The following is a 25367-nucleotide window of genomic DNA, read 5'->3' on the forward strand; positions in this document are numbered from 1 at the left end:
TGAATTCCCTTATGTAGAGCTGTTTCACCGGGATTTGCTTGGCAAACGTCTGATAAAAGTGAAATCCACAGTCTGGCGGAACCCCAAATAAAACATTAATAATTTTACTGTTTACAAACACGTTTTTCAAGCGTTAGCATGATAACTAACAGCACTTTGCTGAAATTTTGTTTTAAAATACATTAAATTAGGTTAAAGAGGTTATATATTTAAAAAAACAAAACAAAGAAAATAAAAGAAAACCCCAAACTTAAGCACAACACCCCTTTCGCACTGTTTTTTGTAATACCAGACTTGCTAGAGAAAAGAAAGAGAGCAAAATTCCTGGCTTAGGAGATGTTGCTGGAGTGCAGGAGAACATCTATAGGACTCGTATCAGTTCAATACATCTATTAAAATGGTGGCAAGTACTCTGACACTTCTGCTTGTGTTTCTGAGCTGCTAGTGCAGCATGTGTATTCTCTGTATCTCTCTTCATGGTGTGGAATAATCCAGCAATGCTTGTTCAGAAAAACATACAGGAAGTATATTTCATAAACTTGATAATACTCATTAACCTGCTCCACCATGTGAAACAGATTTTCCTCATCAGAAAAACTATTTGAAAAACTTGGTTGAGAACTTCTGTCTTCTGTTGCAGAGAAGTCACAGCAGATGTGGAATTCTGAACATCTAGTAGGGGCTTTGGGCACCAAGTCAAATTCCTGCAGCAGCTGGAGAATTTTGGAAAGTGGTCTCTGAACTAATGCTTTCATTATTTTCCCCTTAACCATTGTCAGTCAAGCCCTGTCCTTTCCAGCTTCTCATTTTTCAGGAGCATCAAGACAGGATAAGGCAGTTAAGAAACTTAAACAGCTTCTCTGTCTCATAGTGAGGTTAAAACTGCACCACTAGGTGATATATATTATGCTGTGCTTCGTGCAAGTAGCAAAGATGGCTGCTGGCAGTTATTAGCTTTCAATAAGTAGTCAGCAAAACACACAACGTCCAAGGATGAAGAACTTGCAGTGGGAGTATCTCTGTGGAAAGTGTATAAAACTATTCATAAATTCCTGAAGCAGCACCTGAAACTAGAAGGCTCATGAGTTAAATATCACCCACTGTGCAAACTTCTTAACACACCATCTTTTTGTCTAAACAAGGAAAGAGAGTAGGCTGCTTTCGTGAGACAAAATGGCTACTGTTTTCATTGCACTGAAGCTCTATTTTTGGATCACCTTAAGGAAAAAAGAGAAGTGTGTCTGTTCTCCTGAGAAATTTATGGTTGATGGCAGATGTGCTACTCTGGAACAGCTAAGCCAAGCTGAAATCTTTCAGATTGTTCATCCTCCTTTCCATCAAAAGGTTACCGTTCCCTCAGCTTTTCTAGTAACTTCATGTTCTGCACTCCCTTTTTCACTCAAGGAGATACATTTTAGGTTAATAACTTTAATGGTAGACAGGGGCAGCAACTATGAATGCAGTCAGGTAGAAGATCTGTAATCAATAGCAGGTGATCTCAGTTAATTTTGCCTACAGTCAGATGTCATGTGACAGTAGATGGAGTTGGAGAGTTATTTTCTTTCCTTATTCCTTTGATTCTGCTCATTGTAGGACACTATGTATTCCCTCCAAATTACTTTCCACCACACCAGGAGAGGCAAATGATGAAATGTTGTGAATGGCAAGAATTTACATGATAATTGTAATGAAATTGTTCAATTAGTTGAACAAATCAATGTCCAATCCTTAGAGGATTCTCTGGGAAATTAAAACTTTTCTTTGCCTCCTTAAGGCTGCAAATGGCACAAGTCATTAGGGACTACCCTTCAGGTCACAGCACAGGACACAGAAGACAGGCTTGCAAGAGTAAGACTAGATGCTTGCATGCTGAAAAAAACAGTTCTTCACACAACTCTGCTTTTATGGCTTTCAGTTTAATTCACTTTCATAGCACCAATACAAGGCTGCATTTCAAATTCCTGTGAGAGCAGTTAGATAGACTTCTCGACTCATCAACTAAAATCTTCTAATGGCCAAGAACCACAACATACATTTGGATTCTAAGAGTGGCTCAGAGGCGAAAGTTGATGGTGAATTTGCTGGGATACACAGAAACAAGAGTTTTGATCCAACCAACTTTCTGTTCAGCTGCATTTCAGGATGTTAAGTCTCTGCTGCCTTGTTTCCATCCACAGTCTGAAATTCAATTACACAGCAGTTTTCTTGCAGAACAGTTGGGCAGTCCTGCTGCTAGCCACACAATTTGGCTTAGGCTCCACTTGAACAGGAAGTACAGGGTGGGATTTATGTGTAGCTTGTTTTGTACTGTTCTCACATGGGGAAGCTATCTCTGCTGTTTTCCTTGCAATTCAGCAGTTTTTCCAAGCATGAGCTATAAATATCCCTGGAGTTTGATGTTAACCAGTGTTTCAACTATGAAAAGGATGGTCCCAACTTGATTTAAGTAGAATCAAATTTAAAGAAAAAGAAAAACAAAGAAACAAAACAAAACAAACCAACAAACCAAAACCAAACAAAAATACCCCAAAAACCAAACCAAAACAAAAAAAAACTTAAAAAAAATCCAGACGAAACCCATAAAACAAACAAGCAAACAAACAAAATCAACCTAGGATTAAAAGCAGTGAATTTTTTAAATGTATTGTATGGGAGATTGTCCGTGTGGTTTATTCTGCTCGGTGTCCTTTGCTCAGCAAGTATTTCATACCTCTCTCAGCAGGTCAGGAGGCCCACTTTACATCGTTCCCCACAGAAGGCGCGTAGCCAGTCACATGAAGACCAGCACGGTTTGTTTTGGGCAAGGGTTATGCATACATTTTGTCACCACTTTGGGCTGCAAAAGTATGGAAGCAAACGGGTGAGCTTCTTTTTTTTTGTTGGTTTGTTTGGCGTTTTTTGTTTTGTTTTGTTTCTCACTAGCGGCCTCTCATCAGCCATCACCAGCAAGTGAGAACCTTTTCCTCCCAACACTCAGTTCATGCTTCTCCGTTCCACGACCCCACAGCGGAGCCTGGGCTGACACACACTGCCGGCCGGCTCCCGCCCCGCGGCTCCCTGGGAGCCGTAGTCCTTGCGCTGCGCAGAGGCCGGGGCGGCTTCCTCGTCGGAGCCGCCGCGGGAACTACGCGTCCCGGCACCCCTGGGCTGTCCCCCCGTTGCGCGTTACTCTCTGTCGCCGCCGCGGGGCCGCCGGAGCGGAGCAGGTACAGGAGCCGGGGCAAGCGGCGAGGGCAAGGCAGGCAGGGCGGCTCGGCGGGAAGCCGTGGGGGGGTCTCAGGGTGTGGAGCGCGGCAGAGCAGCACGGTGCGCGGTGGCCGCCGCCCCCCCGCCCCCCACAGCCCCGCGCCGGCTCAGCCCGGGGCGCCTGCGGGGCGGAGGGGCCGAGCGGGAGCCGCTCTGGCGGCGGGAACTGACCGGCCACGCCGTATTTGGTTCGCGGGAACGTGGGCAGATCGTCAGAGCAGTGTCGGAGGTACAGGAACGGCATGGAAGCTTCTCGGGCGGTCCGTGGAGCAGCGAAATGCTTGCATCAGTTTTCACGGGCCTGAGGGAGATCCCGTTAAGCTTAAAGCAAAAATGGTGTTTAAAATGTAAGTTAGCTCCTAAGGTGATAGTTTTATGTTCTTGTGAGTATTTATTTACAGTCCCCACAAATATATATGTATACACATAAACAAATAATACAAGCTTTACCTGTTGAAGACAAAACAAGTTCGGTTTCTTCTTAATTTTACTTAAATTTATCATATGGCAGTGACCATATACTCCTTGGTTCAGAGTTACACAAAAGCTCAGCAGTAGTTCAGCTTGTACATTCAAGAGTCTTTTTTTCTCAAAAAGTTGCTAACTTCCATTGCTTATACAGTTTTACTCACCTTTGACCAATTTAGTTACAGGAGAGCGTGAACAAACTAAGGTGTCCATAAGGTGCCATGAGAGATCGTGTACTGTGCCCGTTTTAAGGAGCTCTTAATATATGCTGCTACTTTCAGGACCAGTATAGAATCCTTCAGTGCCTTCTGATGGAGGATTCGCTGCCCCAAAAGAGGAACTGAGGAACTCTGCTGTCTTGTGCTCAAGTTCTTGTCTTTCGGTGTAGACTTATTTCTCATACTTTATGTATGCTCAGCCTGCAGCTTACTTGAGATTTGTGCCTTGAGCTTTATTCATCCACTCGCCTGCTCAGAATCTAAGAGGAGACCAGGTTACACTAATTGGCACTTCTAACAATAATCTTCCTTATTTGAACGAAATACTTTGATTAGCCAATTCTGGTGTTTAAACCAAGAGTATGAGGTGAGTTTTTAGGACTACTGACTTTAAATAAGATTTGAAGCATAAATAGCTCTCGGTGCTCCAGCTGCTGTTTTTCTAGCACCATGATGGCATGATAGAGGCTGTGGGGGTAGTGATCCTCTCTGCCTTCCTCCTCCTGCCCACTATGGGAGGTTCTCTGGTCAATACCAGTCCTACAAAGCGGGTAAGCACAGTCTGTGTTCACAGGATGGCTGGGATGACTGACTGACTGACTGAACACAGTTTGTTCCTGCTGTGGAGTAAACGTGATTGGTAACCCTCTTGCATGGCCTGGCCTGTCACTCTGAATGATCTGTCAAGGTGGGTGTCTTAAAGCATCAGCACACACATGTCAGTAACTGAGACATAACTGGAATTGTTAAATTCATTGTCCAAGCAAACTAAAAGGGTTTTGCCATACAGTACAAAGAGGACTAGATCACAGAACAGCCAATATTCTGTGGCTACAATGAGGGCTTCTCTTTGCTCCTTGATGCTTTTTAGATTTTGAAACCAGGAGAGAGAACCTGAAGGCAGCAAAAGCAGAAACTCATAGTGGCAAGTGAGTGAGGATTAATGAAGATCTAGTCCTGTTAAGATTACCATCTGAAAGCCATGTGGAGTCTTTCCTGGAATGAGACTGGGAAATAATAACTTGCATACCCTTAGGTATTGCTTCACAGTTTATGACCAGCAACAGAAAAACTGGTTTAGTAAATTCTGATCCACTTGTTCCCTTTTGCTGCCCTTCTGATGTAGTGCTTCAGGTGTTTCTAGGACAATTATAGATAGGGCAACAGGTCATACTAAGCTTCGCCACTGGCAACCAGTGAAATTATATCCTGAAAAGGGACAACAGGATTCCAAGTATGTGCAGACTTCTGCGCTTTGGAGGATACCTTGACATTAATGGTGTTTGAAGATGTAATTGATTAGATAGTAATGATGGTGAGGACTGTGTTGATAGCATATGATAGGAAAAAGTGATTGCTGTTGTAAACCCTTACATGGAAGAGGATCCCAAACATATTGTGATGTGCTAGCAGTTTGGATGGATTTTTTATATCCGGAAAAGTATTTCAAATTTTCTTTCTAGATGTAGCCATTCTATCATAAGTGGAAGAAGGACAGCTGAGCATGCTTTAAGGCAGAGTACAGCAGTTCTTAAAAGATGCTAGTGTCAATGTTGCTCCACGTTTGTGAGGGGTTTGATACTACAAAGGTATGTCAAAGATGTATTTTCTTTTTAATAGCTGTTGTGGAAGAGCTACCTTTTTATCTTAACTGTCCTAAGCACAACTTAGGGAGGTGTTTCAAGAGCACTTAACGTTGACTTTCCTGGGGGTAGCAAAGCCAGAGTATTTCCTTCTGGAGTCAAATGCTTGGAGAACTAAGTTACATGATAGGAGTTTCACAAGCAAAATCAAACGCTTTCCTTGCCAAAGCTGGATTGGAAAGGAAAAGAACTATGGATGCAGAGAAATATTCTTAGAGTCTCTTTTTCCTCTGCAGCAATACAACAGTGCTTCAGGGGAGAACATAAAATTTCTTCCTTTGTTCCTGCCTTATCAATAAGATTATAGTTGCAGTTAATTAGTAAAAGGTATTTAGCACTCACTTTGATCTTCACTTCAGTGTGAGGCTGATCTGCTTTACTTGCTGCTCAACAAATCATAACTGTTCTTGGATGATATTTGCAGTGTTTACTACGTATCACTAAGTTTTGTGTAAAAGTTAATTTCTCAACATGCCCATGAGCTATAGGAAGTACTGGCATTATCCTTATTCTAAGGATAGGTATTAAAACACAGGAAAAAATCCACAAATTTTGAAAGCTCAGTTTGAGAACAACTTGATTTATATTTATATTTAACGTATATAAATATATAAAAAATATATTTTTATATATAACATAAATATATAATATATTTAACATAATATATTTAAATATATTTATATTTAACATCATTCAGTGGTGCATAACACATATGCTCCTTTGCTGTCCAGTGTTACACGAAGCAGACTCTAAGGAGCAGGGGAAGAAAAGGGGTAACATAATGTAAAAGATGTGTGATCCCCCAGGCTGTGGCTTTAATTACACTTCTATTAGTGCTGCCTTCTTCTCCAGACCATACTTATAGTCTTTTCAACTGGACAGTGAAACTGCTGGTTCTACGAAACTATAACCTAGACAACTCCAAGCCAGCACCAGAACAACTGTATCCCTCTTTAGATTTATTTTTTTAGATAGATCTGTTCCACAGTCCTACTTATTCCACCAAGACAGAAAAGAAGACAAATAGCTGTGCCACCGGAGACAGGGGGAGGAAAGACAGCATGAGCAGCAGGGAACAGCATTGCTTTTAACTCATAGCACTGCTGAAGACAAAGTGCCATGAGTTTATGTCTCCAGCTGCTCCATTCCATGTATTAAAAATGTTTATTGAGAGTGCAGTCCAGTCAAAAAGCATAGATTGTAGATAAAAGAGAGGCTAATCAGGTTCATTGTTCTTCATTTTACTCTTCTGCTTAAAATTGTCCTTTAAATTGTCCTGACTTCAGCTGCAGCCTTTACATGTGTGATAGCTGCCTCTGTTTGTAGAGTAACCAGACACTGGTCATAAGCTTCATTGTTATCAACAATAAGCACTTAAAAAATAAACTGTCTTCGCAAATCCAGCTTTTAAGTGACCCTGAAGAGTCAATAAACAGCAGCTCCACAAGCCCTAAATCATGCTGGCAAGCCAAACTTAGTGTGTGATATGTTCAAGAAGGATTATTTTTTTTCACAGAATACTATAAAATCTTCTGGGTTCTTAATTTATAGCCACAGTGTGGAGAAAATCAAACTGGTAATCAGTGTTGTCAGCATCCGTCAGATTGATTTGTAAAGCACAAGTAAATTATTGGTTTTAAGGAAGGGATATGCATTTGATGTCTGCTTAATCCGTGTCATAAACCATGGCCTGTGGAAGGAAGGGATCTCAGAACTGCAGTCTTACAAAAACTTCTGTCTAAAAACACTTCCAAGTATTTGGGATTTGAATTTATTTCAGTTTTCAATTCAGGCATTAGGACTTTAAATTTTCATCTTCATTTTTATGGCTAGACCTGAAGTGTGATTTAAACTCTTAAGAGAGATGCAAAATGCAGAAAAAATGAGGGGTCTGTGTTTGAGACCTAGGTGTGTCTGTTCATAAAATCATGAAAGATGTTCAGGTAAGAAAGATAATAGAATAAAAGAAGATAATCTCGTGTTTTAATGGGAATGGCAGAGGTATAGGTGTAGCAGTGTGTGAAATCTTTGGGGCCTGTGGTTTTGTTTCAGAAGTATTTAGTTGCTGCAGGAAGCTGATGTGCACTGGGGTGAATTTTAACCGTAAGAGTGCAGGATATCAGTAAGGAGAAAGGAGGTAATACAGTTGCTGTAGAAAAACAAGGGGAACCAACAGAAGTGAACAAAAATGGAGTTTGGAACGGAACAGTGTCACATGAAAGGAAGTAAAAATATTGGTGTGAACTAAGATATCTCTTTGTAGGCAGTGCTAAGTAAAGGCGGATTGGGAAAGTGATTTTGGCAGTGTGTAGGAGAGACAGAAAATAGGAAATGAGGAGCAGGAATCCATTCGCTAAAGCGTCACCAGAAAAACTGAGAAGGATGAGAGAAAGTAAGACATTCAGTTGAGGCCAAAAAACAAGCAGCAATATTGTGGAAGAGAAGGACTTCAGGGTAAAGAATCAAAACTGGTGGTTTATAGAAGGTCTAGAGTGGCAAAAGTGAGGAAGCAGTAAGTTGGCGTGGGTAAGAGAATTCCTGTCTTGGAAAGGCTCTAGAAAAGGGTACAGGAAAAAGCTTTAGAGAGTGTAACAGCAAAAAATGAAGTTCAAGAGAAAGAAAAGCTATCAGCAAGTACAAATAAGGCTCTTAAGATTGCCTCAGTTATTGCCACTGATCACTTATGTCTGCTCAAAGAGAGAAAATGAACGAGCTAAAATCATGCCTTTAAACTCAGCAACTTTGCTCAAATCTCTTGTCATGGGTGTTGAAACTAGGAAGAAACCGTCAGCACTGCAAGATGAAATGGCTTAATCCATGCTCTATCCCTTTCCTTGGACAGGCATGCAAGTGTGCCTATCTGTCTGCCAGACAGATAGCAAGCCCCAAGCTCAACACTGATTTGGATTTAAAGCAAAAGAAAGGAAGGTTAATTTTCATCTTCCCCATCCAGTTCAGTGTGGGATCACACAAATGCCATTGAGCTGTCAAAGGCAGGACTAGTTCTTTCAGTACTATTTCCATGAACTGGGCCCTCCAATGATTTTCTCCCCTTACAAACAGAGAGCCGTTACCTGTGTCTGTCTTCTACAAAGCACTTTCTAAGCAGGTTGAGCCAGCCTTAGTGCTTCTGCAGTCCCTGTCATATGCTCTTTCAGTGTTTACTTATGCCTCCTTTAGCAATTTTTTTCAACCCCAGAGAGTGGAACTTTCCTTCCTTTTTCGTTGTCTCCTTCAGATTATTTGGTTTGTTTTTTTTCTAGAGGTATTAACAGGATAAGCTAATGGAAGAGGTTTGACAACATGCAGCTAAGAAGGGGTAGAACTGTGTCACTGCTTACCTAGGGTTGGTGTGATTTCTGGGATTGGGCCCTCACAGTGTATTTCCATGAGGATGCAGAAGGATGATACATACCTTATTCTTTCCATCTTGTCTTCTTCCATCACTACCCCAGGTTTCAAACATCCAGTGCTATCCCTTCCTTACCTTGTGCCAGCTCTGATTGTCATCTCTTTCCATCAGCCTAACATTCTAAAGCATTCTGAAACATTATGAAAGAGCACATCCTTCTACCATTTTTGTTTGGAGGCATCCTGGCTTCTACCATTTTTGTTTGAAGGAGTCCTGGCTGAGGAATTCTTTAGGAGGTAGCAGGGATGAGAGCTGTTAAAGCCATTACATTTGTTTAGCTGCACAAGACCACAGAAAATCCCCCATGAGGACTGTAATTCAATCTAAGTCGAAATCCATTAGCTTGAAAGTGGTCTGCTCCCCACTATTTGGCCCATAGTGGTCTGAATGCATGTAATAGTTGTTATTAATGCATTATTAAACTATTTATTGCCTTTAATTCAAAAAGCTTGGACACGGTAGACTGCAATAATCTGATCCTTGTTGTGGAATTGGAATAAACTGCACATGTATGTGTCTGCTGCAAAGTTTGAAGTACTGTAGTGAAACAGTAGTCTCTAATAACTGATAAATTATTCTCAGCTGTACTGTTACACAGCTCCTTTAGAGATTTAAGTTTAATTCACATTGCCTGTTGCAGCGCTAAAAGAGATTTAGAGCACAGTTGTACATTGGCCAGTTTACTTAAATGGATAGTGTGTTCTAAAAAAATACTGTTCCCACCTTACCTGTCTTGTGATGTTTGCATTATGGAATGAGAATTCTCAAGTGGCAAGGTGAAGGTGCTTTGCACCCCAGGAGCTTCTGAAGCTGTGGGATTCTGCCAGTGTTAAATTTGTAGCAGGGACACAGTTTTACTTAACTGCAGTTGTCTCATTTTTTTTAGGCTTGAATAACTGACAGAATCTAAAAGAAGGAGACGCATTCACCAAATATGGAAGAGGATACCAAACCTATCTTGGTTCCTGTGGGAGGCAATGAAAGCAATTATGGAATCATGAATATACAGTTTAATCCAGAAGACTATAAGTGCAAAAGGTATGAGGAAGGCTCAACCTACAGAATTATTATATAGCAAGGAGTAGTTTAATCTTTACTTTTAACAACAGAATCCTACAAAGACAAAAGACTAACATTTGGAAACTAGGATCTGAATACAAACAGTTCCTACTTTGTCTGTATATGATACTATTCTATTTCCAGGCACTAGGTGAACAAGTGGTATTACTGTGTTTTGTTTGTAAGGGTAAGACTTTTCTATTGCCACCATTTCAGAGAGAGTTCTGCAATAAGAACTTGGCATGTGGCTTTTAAAGTGCTCTTCAAACATGGAATATCATGTGTGTATACTGGTGCGTGATTTTTTTTATTTAGCACAACCAACTGAAATGTAGAGATCATGCAAGAAAGCTTGCCAGATGGTGTAGGTAAATGGCTGTCAGTATGTGTAGATGGTGCTGTGTGCATTCTGCAGGTGATGCTGGAAAAATACATTTTTTGTTAGTACTAAGGGAACTGAGTGACCTTTACTGCCTTTCAAGTTAAAAATATGTAGTGCTTTTTGAGATTGAACAAATATGAAAAATTCAGCAGTCCAGCCTTACTGCTGTGCCTTCAAAAACAATACCTATCTAGCTAAGTGGTTATTTTGCATTTTTCTTGAGAGTTTAACAGCTCTGTTTCCTAAAGGAGGTTGGAGTGGGAGACTTCCTCTGCTGCAGTTAAGATTTCTGTGGGCTAGTCCTGGAACCAAAACTGAGATTGGAGTGGGAACTACCCTTCTGATACTATCTGGAGGCACCAGCTCTGCAATTTTATATGAAGGATTAGCCCTGTACCACCTCTTGGACCCTGTTTATGTTTTTTTCCCCTCTGCATCCAACATCGTATTTCAGTAAAGCAGTTTTCCTGAAGAAACTGAAGATGGCACTGTTGTATACAAAATACTGTTGTTGAGATTCACTTCAGCCAAAGAAAGTTTTTTATGATAGTGCTTTGCTGCTGTCTCAGCCTGCTGCTTTGGAAAGCCATCAGAGCCTACTTATATGCGAGCCAGGGGCTAAACAATCTCTCTTTTGTCTGCCAGCAAAGGAAGAAGGATAAGGGTCTGAGTGAGCCCAGGGGAACAAACTGAGCACAGATGCAGGAGCATATGGAGTCCTGTATATAAAGGTTAGGAAACGCTAGAGTACCTTCATGTGGGAAAAGGCAATTGTGCTAAACGAAATCTTGCTCTATCTTATTTTTGGGGAGTATCTGAGCCCCTCCTGGCATAAGAAGACTGCTAGTTTATATGGCTTTTGGAAGCTCCTTGTTCTGAAGGAAATATGTATTTTGTTTAAAGAGGAGCAGTGGGTTTCAGGTGGCGTGGTGATGCAGTGGCAATGAGAGAGGTTTACATCTTTTTGATATATCAAAACACCAAGACTCACTTTTTTAAGTGAGGTTAGGTATTGTTTTCTTATTGTGTTGTTGGCTTTTTTCTTTGTGATTTCCCAGGTTTGGAGACTCAACTTCTTAAAATGCCACAGCCTGGCATTTGGTTCCCTCCCTGAAAGCAAATGTACTTGGATTGTGTTCCCACCTCCACAGCCTCCAGCTGTGCAGATATGTTTACTTTGTCCATAATGCTCCTCTCTTGAGTTCATTCCCCCATTTTCTGCAATCTAGTTTTTTGCCTTCTAAGCACGCAGAGGGACAAAGATGAAGGGCATGAGCCCTGGGATATCAGAGAGGCCTGGAAATCATAGTGGGGCCGAACTAGTTTGAACTCCATCTCTGTATTAGAAGAGGCAGCTGCAGACTTCAGAACAGGCCATCAGGGTCTCTGTCACTTGTAGTCAGAGCAGTGGGCAGTATGAAGGGCTTCTTCATTAGACCTTTAGGGAATAGCAGCTCACGGGAAGGAGGTTTATTATGCATAAAAGTATCAAACAGTGCAAGTGCAGGGGTACAGTGCAAAGTATGGTCTGCTTACTTTGCTCTTTTTTTTGACTCGCTGTTCAGAAACCTGACCCGACATTGGTGGTTGGTCATTTTCCTTTGGTTGAGATAGCTCTTCGAGGGTTTTGTTTGATTTGCTTGTAATTACTGTTTGTGCTGTTCTGTTCTTTTGTTTGAGTTGCTTGAGATTTGATGGCATTTGCATAGTTATTTGGTTTTCTTAATAGCTTGGAGGATTTGGGATTTTTGAAAGGCATACTTTTCAGTGTTTACACACAAACAATAAGCTAATTGTTTGTTAGAGTTGTAAATTACTTTGTTTAGTATTGTTTTGCTAATTTGGGGGAAATATAAACCCACTTTTAATCCTTTTAAAGAGGATGTTATTGTTCTTCACAATGCCCCGAATTACTCACACCGTATTTAATGTGTTTTGCCCATTTTGTAGGTCCCTTTAAAAACTAGAATGTCATTGCTGCAGTGGCTTATTGATGATTATTGTATGCAAGAGAGGGAGTTTCATGTTTTCTTTTGGTTGTTCTTTAAATCTTTTTAATGTCAACAGATACTGCGGTTGTCTGCAGGAATACTTGAACCTTCAAAGAAGCAGTTGATGTTTCGTGTTCTTTATTTTACATATGAAAAACCTTGACAATGCCTCCTGTGAAAGGGAGATCAAGGCTTCTAAGCATTTTTCTATTCTTTTTGAAGTCACATCTTTCTCACAATGCAGGAGACATCAGCAGGTGAAATTAAAGTTGTAAATTAACCAGTGTCTGTAGATGGCAGTCAGAGAAGCCTTTTACATGCAAAAGAGGTTGATTCCCTTTATTTTCAAAGTTCTTTTAACTTACAAAAATGCAGACAGTGGTTGGCAACCTGTGCAAAACTATCTTTCTTGCATCCATTATGCCTTTACCACTCCACACCCATGTGGTCATTTTACTTAATTGCGTTTTCCATTTTTCTCTGTTGCTAATATTTTTACAAATTCCTAATATTACTCTTTTTAGCTGGAAAGAGTTGGAAACTCTGTAATTAAGAACCTTCGTAGTTCTTTGTAAGCAAAGAGTAGAATATTTTTGCCTTTGACACAGAAGAGTGAACAGTGACTGAAATGTGGTGAGGTAAAGCTTATGATTCTTAACTTGTTAAAATTTTGTGCTTTGAAAGGTTATTTTGGTTTTGCATTCAGCATTTTAAGATACTTTCATGCTCTTGCTGTAATAACTGTAATCGTGATATGAAAGCAGAAAAATTTTAAGTAAAAGGCATTGCCAAGAGAATGAAGATCTTACAGGATAACTGTAAGCACAGTGTTTACAATGCTTCAGTAAATTTAGATAGCTTAGAAAGTCAGTCATGGAATTCTTTGGCACAGGTTTCCTTAAGCGAAGCACACTGACATCTGTAATCATAGAAGATCCTGAGTTGGAAGGGATTCACAAGGGTTCTCAAGTCCAGCTCCTGGCCCAGCACAGGACAACCACAAAAATCACACAATGTACCTGAGAATGTTGTCCAAAGGCACCTTGAACTCTCTCAGGCTTGGTGCCATGACCATTTCCCTGGGGAGTCTGTTCCAGTGGCTGGTGTTCTTATCCAGATAGGCAGTTGCCAATTATGAAATAGCATCTTATGAGTATAGTCTTATTATGACTTCTTTTCCTTACTTTAGTGTCCCATATAATGAATCAGTTTTACTCCTCAGTTTCTCCTCTGCCATATACAGCATTCCTGTAATAATTTGTTAACTCAATAAAACAATAAAGCTATAGGAATTTACTAATTTATTTCTGTGTAACAATCCTACTATATTCCTGAAAAGTAAATTAGTGAAGTGTCAGAGAAATGGCTCCTCGTGATCTTTTTGGAGAAGAGGAAAGAAATTCTAAAGCAACCTGTAAAGAAGTTTTTCTTTTTCATATTTGTTTAAAAATTAAAAGTTTGTGTTATGTGAAGTCATTAATACTGTCATGTAGAGCCAAAAGACACAGTGGCACAAAAAATTCTATTCCATTTTAACAGCTCAATACTTAGCACATTTTTGATCAGAACTCCAGAATCAGTTGTTTGATGTTTAAAAATACTTCAGCAGAGGTACTTGAAAAACAATATTATTGAGTTTAAAACTTGAGATAGATGTTAGTCCTACTCCTTCATTGCTCTAAAAGTTGTAGTATATTGCTGCAAATATCCAGAAGAAAGATGTAGCACCCTTATGCATTTGCAAAATTGTATGTAGTTTGCCAATGTTCCTATTGTGCTGTTCCCTCTAACACTCCAATCCAACACTTGAACTTTGCCTACCACAATATTTGGAAACAACCTTTATCAAGAGCGTCCCTTCATTTTCTTTGCTTGCAAATATTGCTACTGAACTTCAAAATATAAGAAGTTTGGACAGAGGCTCTCTTCTCTCTTTTCCAAATCTAGAGAATTCTTATTCTCTGTCCCTTTGTGTGAGTGAGAAAAGCTGAGTTTAGCTGCAGGTTTTCTGAGAATGGTTTCTGAAGTACACGTGTGGAGTGGAGTGGAGTGTGTGGAAGGTGTGGACCTCCTGCATGAGTTCCTGCAGTTGTCCATGTTCATGGTGCTGTGGAAAACAACTCTGTTTTACTGATGTGGTAAAAGATGCCCTGGCAAAAGAGCATTATTTTTCAGGCTATTTAATGAAATATTAATTGTAATTGTGTTTTTCAGTATGGATAAAGTTTAATGGACGCTATAGTTTATCTCAGTGCATGGAAATTGTCTGCACTGTTTCACATCCACAGTCACACCCTCCAGTCATGTAACCTCTCCCCTTCCCCCAGATCAAATTGTCCACCATCCTTTTCATAATAATTTTGCCATGTGAGACATATAATGTAATTACCTTTATAAATCAGTGTATTTTAATAGAAATCTGTTGCAACTGCTAATGCTTGCATGTACAGGAGTGCTTGCCCACTAGACATATGGTTCCTAAACAGAGTTTTTCAAAATATATCCAAGATTATATCCTACCTGCTTTGGGCTTTGAAAATCTCAGTCTTAGAGAATTTCTTTGAGTCTTTGAGAGAGCTTCTTAGGCTCCTGTCTGCATATGCCCTACAATCAGTTTTTGATCTGGGTGTTACTGGGAGCAGGGAAATGACCTTGATCCTAGACAGAATGCTGCCCTTTTCTAGTGGTGATCAGTGAAGAAGGTTCCCTCCCAGCCTCCCTCTTGGGAGGCAGAGTCAGACTGACAGAGTCAGCATCCAAGTCAGACTGATTTCAAAGAGATCTGCAAGAAACATAAAGCTGATGGGTGGTCAGTCTGGTCAGTCTGTTTTAGCAGTGACTTTCTCTGTAGGCCTAGTGCAGTGGTACCCCAGAAGAAACAAAATGAACTGCTGCTTAACATAATTTTCATTTTCAACAGATGTACAGTAGAAAGGATCAGGAGGGGAAGTAGCTCAAGTGTTGGCAGCAATAAACGTGTGTACTCCTTCAGTCAGGAGGCAGAAGTAATGGATATGTAGAATTTCTTAGGACTTTTTAAATTTTATTTTCCTTACCCATAGATTAGATTCTGGATCATACGCTTCTGTTTCGTGCTATACCAAAAATTCCTTGTTTAATCCAGACCCTGTTGATAGTACTGAAGAAAATTAATTGTCTTTAAAGAATTTCTTACCTACAGATAGGTTTTTGCCGCATGTGATTTTTTTTCTTTATATTTGGTTGTTGACTAACAACACTGCTTTCCCTATAGAATAGGATGCTGTATTTATGTTTTCTATTATTTCAGTTTTAAAATCATCTGTGGCTTCTACTTAAATTACTTTAAAAATAATCTCCTGCTGTCTTCCACTCTGGAAGAATTTTCTTTGACGTCCATATCAGCAGTTGTTGAACACCATTTTCAAGGAAATCTTCATGAAGGTCTTCACACTATGCAGTTGCTGTAAAACTAGCAAAACACATACCTTTAAGTGTCCTAAGTACAGTGTGTGTCACTGATTCAAAAAGAAATCAGCAGAGAGATGACTGGAGGTGGGGGTGCATTTAAGCATATTACTTTTCCTGTTTTCATAGCTACAGTCTTTATTTTGCAGGTCTTCTAATGAAATAGTTTTAGCTGTGTCCAGTGATTGGACCAGACTCATAAATTTTAAGCTAAAACAGGTGAAGTCCTTAAGAGCTGACAATCCATGAGTATTTTTGCACATTACCTATTTGTGGAATTAGTTAGCCCCATGTGCCTAGGACTTGAGTAATAAAGCTTATTGCTTAAAATTTATTCTTGTTCAATTGAGATATCTCTCTAAATTGTTTATAAGAACACCACAGAAAATCAAACACAAACCAGAGATTTCCCCCCTCATAATCATAGGAAAAAAGAGGCAATTGAGAGTGTTTTAAAAATTCAGTGTTCGTTTGCATTTCAGTAAGTGGGAAACAACTTAGCAAATCTAAGCCATTTTTTACTTGATGAAACAAGATGTAAGAATTAATTAAGTTTAAGATGAAGAAAAGAATGAATTTGTGGAAAGGAAAGTTTGTGTTCTCTATTTTCCACTTTTGTGAGTCAGGTTTTCTTAGTCTCATAAATAATCCTACCTGCTATGTCCCCTCAAGTACACAGGAATAGGGACTTACTTTAATCTCTTCCAAAGATAGAGGAAAACTGTATTCCTTGTATTCCTTCCAGGTGAAAGGTGGTGTCATGGTACAAATGCTTATTGGTGTTGAGAGCTGGGGCATGAGGGTTGACCAAGTTCCTTTGTAGTCTGGAACAGAAATGGGTATTGACAATCAGTCAGTTCAAATAGATTTTGCTTATATTACAGGAGAAATGGCATTGATTTATTTCTGACCTAATTTCTGTCCTTGGTAGTCAGAAACTTGTGGGTCCTGGTTTTGGAGTGGTTCTTGTTCTAAGTGATGTAAACATCAACCTGGAAGAAGATCAGAAAGCTGTTGAGGTAGTTTTAAAAATTAAAAAGCCTGGTAAAAGGAAAAAAACCCCAACGTACCAGGGCTTAAAGGCCACCATTGTCCTCTCTCTTGTTTGAGAAATTAGCTTGTCAGTGCTAGAAGTGAATGTATGCTAGAGCAAAGTATACCTATATGGAAGTAAATTATACTTGATTAAAAAAAAAACTTTGCAATATCTTGATTTGGTCACATTTATCTAGTAGTACCCCTTGGATGAAGCTGGATTTATATTGTATTGTAACTTTTACTTTGCTTGCTCTACCTCTGTGAGTGCAGAGAAAAAAAGGGGCATGTGATGTGCCTGCTTTCTCCTTCAGTGTCTGTGACCATGCCTGCAGTCTAACTCAGGTGGGGAAGAGGAAGGGAGACAAATTCCATTCTCCGTTGCATTGGCTTAAAAAAAGTATGGGCACATGGACTTATTTGGGCTTGGTTCTTTCCCCATTAAACACAATTCCATACAGTGTTTTTTGCCTAAATTAGTAGTTCCTAACCGTTTTTATAGGTGGTCCTCATTACCACTGCTTGTTCCTCTCTTTGCTTTCTGCTTCTGCATTCTCATGCTTTCTGTTCCTCATCACTATTTCTGGGAACACTGATTATAAGCTCTAATAAGCTTGCCCAAGGTTATTAACATGTATTTCTGGTGTGATTCATTGTTGAGAACTAACAGACTGTACATTAGGTCTGAATTTCGATGTTAGGCTGCCCTGCAGAATCTGAGCAGGAGACCATTTTAATATGGATGATATAAACTCATGGTTCTTTCATGGATGGCACCTTCCTTCATGGCATTGATATTTTTTTGCATTTGCTTTATGTCAGTGAATAAGAGAATCATCCTGAGTGTTGATGAGCTATTCTGTGAGTTGTGTGTTAGCTCTTGTATTCTAGGGTTTTAAGGGTTTTCTTTTTTTTTTCTTTTTTTTCTCTCCTTTAGACCATTTCATGTGGAGCCTACAAACATAGTCAGTGTGAACAACGATGTGCAAAGAGTTACTGAGGAAGCTTCAGCAATGAATAAGCGGATTCATTACTACAGCAGGCTCACCTCCCCTGCAGACAGGGCATTGGTAAGGCAGGGCCACATGAACTGAGTGGTCTCTGGCATGTTGGGTCTTCCACAACCTAGATTTGTATCAGCAGGAGAAATAAAAGGTGGGGAAGAATCGCTCTGCAGCTTGCTCGGAACTAAATAACCCGTAGCTGAGTGCCTTAAATAGGTCTTGTTTTATCACAAGCTGTGATTTACTTCTTGTGCAATGCCTTCACCATTAAAAGAAAACATACAAACAACTTGAATTTTATAACATGATCCAGGCTGCCCAGATGTATGACCTCATTTCTCCCATCTATGAGATTTAAACAGTGGTCAGCTGCAGTGATTGAACTATTGAACTTGCATGATCCATGCATAGTGTCTTTACAGACATTTTGCAGAAGAAAAATGCATATTTCTGCTGTCTAGCTAAAAATCCTATCAACTGTTGGTTTTTTCCCCTGGGGAGAAAATAAACGTAGTACAACATTTTATCTGGTTTTCTGGTTGGTTTGTTTTGGCTTGGTTTGGTTTTGGTTTGGGGTTTTTTTTTCTCATTTGGGTTGGGGCTTTTTGTTGGTTTTTCTTTTTAATAATGTAGTGTCCTGGAAACATTTTGTGATTTACAATGGTTGACTTGCTGTATTTGGTACAATAGTTACTGTGGTGTTACTAATACATCTTACTTTTTATCGATTTGTTAGATTGCTCCTGATCATGTACTCCCAGCTCCTGATGAAATCTACGTCTACAGTCCATTAGGAACTGCTTTTAAAGTTGACACTTGCACAGATGGCTACGGTAAAAACTCCAGTCTAGTGACAATGTATGTTAAGCACCTTCCCATATATTAACCAGAAAATGCATTATTATTGAATGTTCTATATTGCATGCATAACTATTGTAACTAAGAGGGCAATATGAAATAAGAAGGATTCTTAAATTATTCACTGAGTTATTTTCTTTTCTTCCTAGATTTATGATATGGAATACAATGATGGGTACATCCATATTAAGTATCCCATGGGGAATAAAACAGGTAAACTATGAAAAATGTATGTGTATGAAAACATTTTTGGTATCATGGCTTGCTCTTCATTTTTCTGTAGTATATTGATAAATAAGCTGTATTTCTCGCTCTTAACAGGCAGGCTTCACTTCTGGAATTATTCTCATTTTACTCATGGGCATTTTGACTCTTTATTGCTGCTACAGAGTTGTGAAATCACGGCAAATAATACGTAAGAAATCCAAAGCTTTATAATGCAAATATTTCCTTTAAGCGTGAAATACAGATATATAATAGATTCTTAGTTTATCTACGTCTTAACTATATGTTAGACCTGACCTGCAAATAAAAGCTGTGCCTTTCGATGTCTCTCTATTTTTTTAGTGTGCATCTAAGCTCTGTAAGCTAAATGATCGTCTTCATTATTAGATGATCCTTCAGTTGCTTGGGACCTAGGTGGTATAGCCAAACCCAAATTCTTAAAAGCAGGATTTCAGATGTTGACTTACTAAGTGTTTGGACTTAGGAAGGGGCTTCTCTTCTCCAGAAGCACTGTCTGGTTCTCTACATATATTTCTGACCAAATTACACAGTGGAACAGCATGGGCTGTAGCTGCATCCCCTTGTTCTGTATATCTGTATTAACCTAATATTTGTGTGTATTCTGTGTTGAAAACAATTTATGGACAGTCACCCAACTGCCAGCTGCTCTAATTAGAATGTAGTTTTATTGTTACAAACATCTTGCAGCTCTTGTAGTTGGTGCTTTTGTGCATAAACTAACCACTCACTTGCTCAAATAAAGGCCATTAAGACCTCCAGTTTGTGGCAGTGCATTTCAAGGGAATTGTTGAGGAACAGTTCTTGGTCAAAGTAGTAGGATGGCCACGATAACAGTCTCTATTTCAGGCTTCTTTGGTTGAACATTTAATGAATATTATATTTCAAAGTTACCAGCAGTTTTCTTAGTCCTTGAAAGCACTGTGGCTGTGTGTCAGAGTATTCTAAAAAAAGAACATAGTCTTTCATTAATAGTTCTACTGACTCTAATATAAGATTTTGTTAAAGTATATTTCTGGTTTTTGTATCTTTTTCAGCTTTAATAGATACCTCAAACTGGGAATTCCCAGATGTTTGCAAGTATTACTTTGGATCCTTTGGTCAGTGGTCAAGCCTCTTGTTTTCTATGATATCGCTTGTTGGAGCCATGGTTGTTTATTGGGTGCTTATGTCCAACTTTCTGTTCAACACAGGGAAGTTTATATACAGTAAGTATACATTTATTGTTAACTTTTACAGCAATCTTGTGGAAAGATCAAGACTTTGCTTTACACTGAAAAGGTCTGTTTTATGTAATCATGATTTTCCTGCTACTTTGCATGCAAAATCAAGTCTGCATGTGGTGTTGTGGGCACAGTTATGTGTGTTTTCAAAGCCACTTTCTCAGTCTCTCTCTCAAAGTGCGGTTTTAATGAAAGACAAAGTACCATTCATCTCGTTTGCATGTCAGTAATGAGGCTTCTTGGTGTAATTCAAACAACCTAAACCTGGTTGCTTGTTTTCACTTTGTCTTTTCACTCCCTCTTTGTGTGTAACTATTTGAACAGCCATATAATAGGCTAGACTGTTGAAATGATTCAGGTTAATGAAATGAAAAAATCTAGCTTCATTCCAGATTTCAACAAACACACTTAGAGTGTTGCTATATAGAAAGGTTTTGCAAGTGTTTGTGAAAAAACAATGAGCTGTAGCACAGTGAAAGAACAATGCAGCGTGTGGTATTGCTACAAAACAGGACGATTATTTACACCCTTGTATGTGCACAGACATAGAAGCATTTGTGGGTACAGTCAGTTAGATAGAGTTATGGGAATGGATGATGGAATTGAGAGCTTTGACAATCTGACTCATAGTGTTGAGTAGCTCAACTAAGATTTAAGAATTTCTGTTTTGAAGGAGTTAGCAAATCTCTGAGGCAAATAACAGCACAGATACTTAGACCTCTTAAACAATGTTTAATTAGAATTCCCAACATCCCTGAAGGACATGCTTTATTGGTTAATGACTGATGTATTTTACAGCTGACCTAATTTATATGTTGTTATGGCCATTTCATTATAGCCTTGGGGTTATTTTTAATAAGTGTAACTTTTGAATCCTAAATTATTCTAAACCAGATAACTCCAATTCTAATAAGCACAATTCAAAATGATCGAAACACTTGCTTTTCCCTGGGGTTGGCATGTTATTTTATCACTTATCTATATTTGTGCAGAATTCTTACTTATGTTGTTTGCTCTGAGATAACAATCATTGGATTCTTGTCCTAACTTTCATAGTTAATTACTAGGTTATAAAATGGGTAATAGGATGTAGGTTTTACACAATGGCACCTTCCAGGCAGGTATTTCTAAGTATTCTAAGTAGGCTACTATATTTAGTTCTAATATATTCAGATGACTTTTTAAAAGATTTGCATATACACTTTAGGTGGGAACAAATTGATTTCATGTGGGAGGATGGTTTAGAAGTCAGTAGTACACAAAGAATGCAAGAATTGTGAGCCAATGTAATGTCATGTCTTAATTTTTTTTAACATGATGTCCCATGCTTTTGTTCTCTTTTTGTTTTATGAAGCAAAAATTAATCCACAAATGCAATTGCTGGTCCTAAACCACTTTTTAAGTATAGAAGAAATGTTAGTTGGCCAGCCATCTACAACTAATCTTAAAGTGCTTTAGTTCTGTAAGAGCTATTAATTCTTTTGATGGCTTCACACTAGGTACTTCTTTTTTAACTAGCATCCCAAAACAGTGGTGAAGTGAGGAGGTAATCAGTGATTTTAGTTAAATCTTCTGATTGTTGTGTACACTGAACCAAAAGAAGTAAGTATGTTTGTGATTCACGGTGTCATAAATCAAAATGAAGAAAGAAAACCAGTTTTCTTCCCACAAGACCTTTTGTGTTCTTTATGAGAAACAAGCTGCTGTAAATTGCTTTTAAAAAAAGTCTGAGGCCAACTGGCCCTGCTGATCTTCAGTGTGTGTAATACAGCCACATGCAGCAGAAGCAAAATTTAATCAGTGACACAATAATTCAGTTTCCAAGCTGATGGAGCATTTTCTGTGTGTATGTATACATAAATAGAACAAAATTGATATCCAATACCCTCATACAGGTGAAGCTGCAGAAACTGGGAAACAACTGGTGTGGTAGAGCAGTAAAGTATCACAGAAGTGTACAGCAAATAAAATACTGCTAGAGATGCCTGCAGACAGTAAGACTTAAACCTTTTTCCAGAGTTTCCCATCTTTAAAATACAACATGGAAAAAGCATCTCGCAGAGCCTTTTCTGGAAAAAAAAAAAATAAAATTAGTAGGGGAAGCTTTTTCTGTATAATACCATCTGGACTAAGGGCATATTTGCATGCCCTTTTTTTCTGTCCCAAAAGAGGCTGGATTTAAGATGCGTCTCCTCACTGACCTACTGTCCAACCCTGCAGACCGAGGAGCTGGGACAAGCAGAGGTGTGCTAGTGGAACAGGAATCATCAGCTGAGAGCATGGAATCTTGGGAACTCTATAAATGGACAGGGCTGCTGAGAAGAAAGTAGTACAGTGTGGAGCTACTTTAGAACAATTCTAAAATTGTTTTAAAATATCCTCTTGGGGCTGGAGGGGGTGCAGGCTGCTGTATTTCTGATGAAATTTAAAAAAAAATATTTTCTTACCTAATTTTTATCAAGTCAACAGATAAATACCTAACAGTAGGTTTGGGACATTGATAACAAGATATTTTTCTTTTCAGACTATGTTCATGACATTAATGTAACAGATATTGTTCCTGGCACCAATGGAAGTAACAAAGGTAAGAAGCACTTAATAGTATTGTGTTTCCTGGTTTGGGGTGGGCAAATCATCGTGTTTCCATGCCTAACCACATTCCAGTTCTAAAGTATATATCGTAAGTTCTAACTATGTTTTTAAAAAACCTGTAATTTTCTCTCTGGCCTTTGTACTTTCACAAATAACCACACAGTTAGAGAGCTTAATAATTGGAGAGGAAAAAAAAAAGAGAAAAGAAACTGGGTGTGAGAATAAGTATTAAAAAGCCAATGACAAGTTTGGGTATGCCAGATACATGCTCCTTAAAACCATGAATGTTAGACTTCTTGACAGTAGTTGCACAATGAGGAATTACCTTAAGGAATTTTAACTTTCACACCCTGAAGTTGAGGCGCCTTAACTGTTTACTGTTTAAAATCTTCTATGGGGCAGCTTTGCTACTCACCAGTTCTGCACCAAGACTCTTTTTTTAAAAACTTATGTAAGAACAGCTTTTATGATGCTGAGTGCAAAAAAAGAAACAAATGTCAGGCTACTTGAACTTCTTCTTGTGTTTTTTTGGAGAGTCGTACATTCACATTCGCGCAACTAAGAGGAGAAAATGGAGTCAGGTATGAAAATAGGTCTGTTGAGAGTTCTTAAGTAGGCAGAACAGTGTAGAATGAAGGCAGGAGCAAGGCAGGCATTGTTAACCCATGATTTTTTGCCTGTGAGTAGTGACTGAATTTGTAGTGCTTTGTTAAGAAGCAGAAAGGTTTCTCCATCCTGGGTGCATAAGAAATGAGGAAACATATCCTAACCAGCTGGGCAGCTGTGTGTCACAAAAGCTGCAGATGGGTTTCTAGAGAGCAGATGATAGAGTCAGGCAAAGGAATTCAAAAATAATTCTGAAAAACAGTTGATTTGCATTTGCACTGGTGTTGAATCTTGCTTCTCCAACAGTCCTTACCAGCAAGACACCAGTAACTGCTGCAGTGCTTTTTCTCTTGTGCTCCCTCCTACTTCTGCTGTTCTCTCCTGTTCTTGTGCAGCAGGGGAGTATATCTTGGAGGCAGAGTAGACAACAATATTCCACACTGTCCTCCACCAAATAAAAGATCTGAAGCATCTGCTTCACAAAATTAAGGGCTGCCAGATGTTCAAGTGGCTCTCGACAGGAGATTCAGGGCTACCAAGGAGATCAGTAAGAACAAAAGCATTTTTCAGGGTCTGAAAGACAATCCTCTGTTAAGCATGAAATTTGCCAGAACACTTTTTACACCTTTGCCTTTTTAACAGAACAGGAGTGCAGCCAGTGTAGGAAGGGGGCTATTGAGTATTGCGGGATGCCAAGATTTAAAATAAGACGTTATGAGAACAATATGACAGGTTTATGTTTCAACACATAACTTCATAGTCATGTGTTAGAAAAATCAAATGAACATGATTTTATCAAGGAATCTTTTTGTTTTGTTGGTTTTGTTGCAGTCACTTGTTCAGGTGCTGCCACTGATCAGCCACCATGTAACAAGAGTGTGACGTTGCCTTTTAGCAGTGTTACGGGAGCATGTCTTAAATTTCTTCTTTTATGTACAAGTGATGTGCTTGGCCCTGGCACAGCACCAAGATGTCAAGAGCTTTTTGGTTTAATGTGTGAGTTTTAGATGTGCCAGTTGCTTTCTTGCCATCCTTAGTTTACAGTTTCTAGAGCAATGTGCAGTAATTCAAGATCTTCTGTACACAAAAGTACTTGCATCTTGGTTCCTATCTTACTGAAGTGTTCAGGGACAGAGTAGGATGCTAAATTTGCAGCCAGATGCAGAGGTGCATTGCTAGGATTTGATCCAACAGGTGCACATAGGCACTGAACACACCTAGTTATAAGTATGTGACCTTGAAAGCTGATCCTGTCCCACAGCTTGGGCTTCAGACAGATTATCATCTTTGTTGTGCTCAGCTGGAAGAACTGTAGCACTGTCAGATTAGTGTGCAAGGTGCCTAGCAGTGGAATCTTAGCAATGAACTCCTGATTAAAAAAACCAAATAGAAGTGAGGAACTGAGATGTCGAGCATTACTTTTGAGCAGTGCTCAATAGGTAAAACACATCAGAAATCACAAGTCTTGGCTGTGAATATTCTGTGCAAGTAAAACTCTTTTAATGTGAGAATATTTTTCTTTCCTTTCTTCCAGTCATTTGTCCAAGTGCTGCTAGCGGTCACCTGCCATGGAACAGGAGTGTGGTGTTCTCTGCTGACAACATTACGGGTTTTACACTGTTTGAGAAGTGGTGGAACAAATCACAAACAGTACCATTTTACCTGATTGCTGTTCTTCTACCCATGCTAAATCTGAAGTCTCCATCCTTCTTTGCAAAGTTTAATGTCCTAGGTAGGTAACAAATACTATGAAAGCATTAGTTCATTGTAACTAAAATGTATAGAAGACAGTGAAAGCTACTCCATTAAGTAGAATTGTAGTTTCTTTTAGGCTAGAAAAGACCTCTAAGGTCATCGAGTTCAACCATTAACCCAGCACTGCCAAGTCCACCATTAAATCATATCTCTAAGTGCCACGTCTACACATCTTTTAAATACTT

The 25367-nt window shown here is 39.1% G+C and overlaps 1 protein-coding gene across 6 annotated transcripts in view; it reads left to right on the forward strand.

Annotated features, from left to right (window-relative positions):
* Positions 1-3172: 3172 nt before the first annotated feature.
* The window catches only part of SLC38A9 (solute carrier family 38 member 9), a 52124-nt gene continuing 29929 nt past the window's right edge, over positions 3173-25367 (forward strand). Inside the window, exons 1-10 of one of the 6 annotated variants that reach the window (XM_018077308.2) lie at positions 4510-4620; positions 5396-5521; positions 9874-10025; positions 17839-17971; positions 18642-18763; positions 18913-18976; positions 19085-19178; positions 20044-20214; positions 22754-22813; positions 24962-25159. In XM_018077308.2, coding sequence (XP_017932797.1) covers positions 9922-10025; positions 17839-17971; positions 18642-18763; positions 18913-18976; positions 19085-19178; positions 20044-20214; positions 22754-22813; positions 24962-25159 — 946 coding nt within the window. In that variant the 5' untranslated portion in view covers positions 4510-4620; positions 5396-5521; positions 9874-9921. Of the gene's footprint in view, positions 3207-3394; positions 3594-4506; positions 4621-5395; positions 5522-9873; positions 10026-17838; positions 17972-18641; positions 18764-18912; positions 18977-19084; positions 19179-20043; positions 20215-22753; positions 22814-24961; positions 25160-25367 lie in introns of those variants that run through there. The other 5 variants (XM_029961560.1, XM_018077309.2, XM_008932087.3 and 2 more) reach the window with 5 other exon arrangements.

Source organism: Manacus vitellinus, unplaced genomic scaffold (assembly GCF_001715985.3).
Source record: "Manacus vitellinus isolate BGI_N305 unplaced genomic scaffold, ASM171598v3 scaffold_36_pilon, whole genome shotgun sequence".
NCBI classification, from domain to species: domain Eukaryota; kingdom Metazoa; phylum Chordata; class Aves; order Passeriformes; family Pipridae; genus Manacus; species Manacus vitellinus.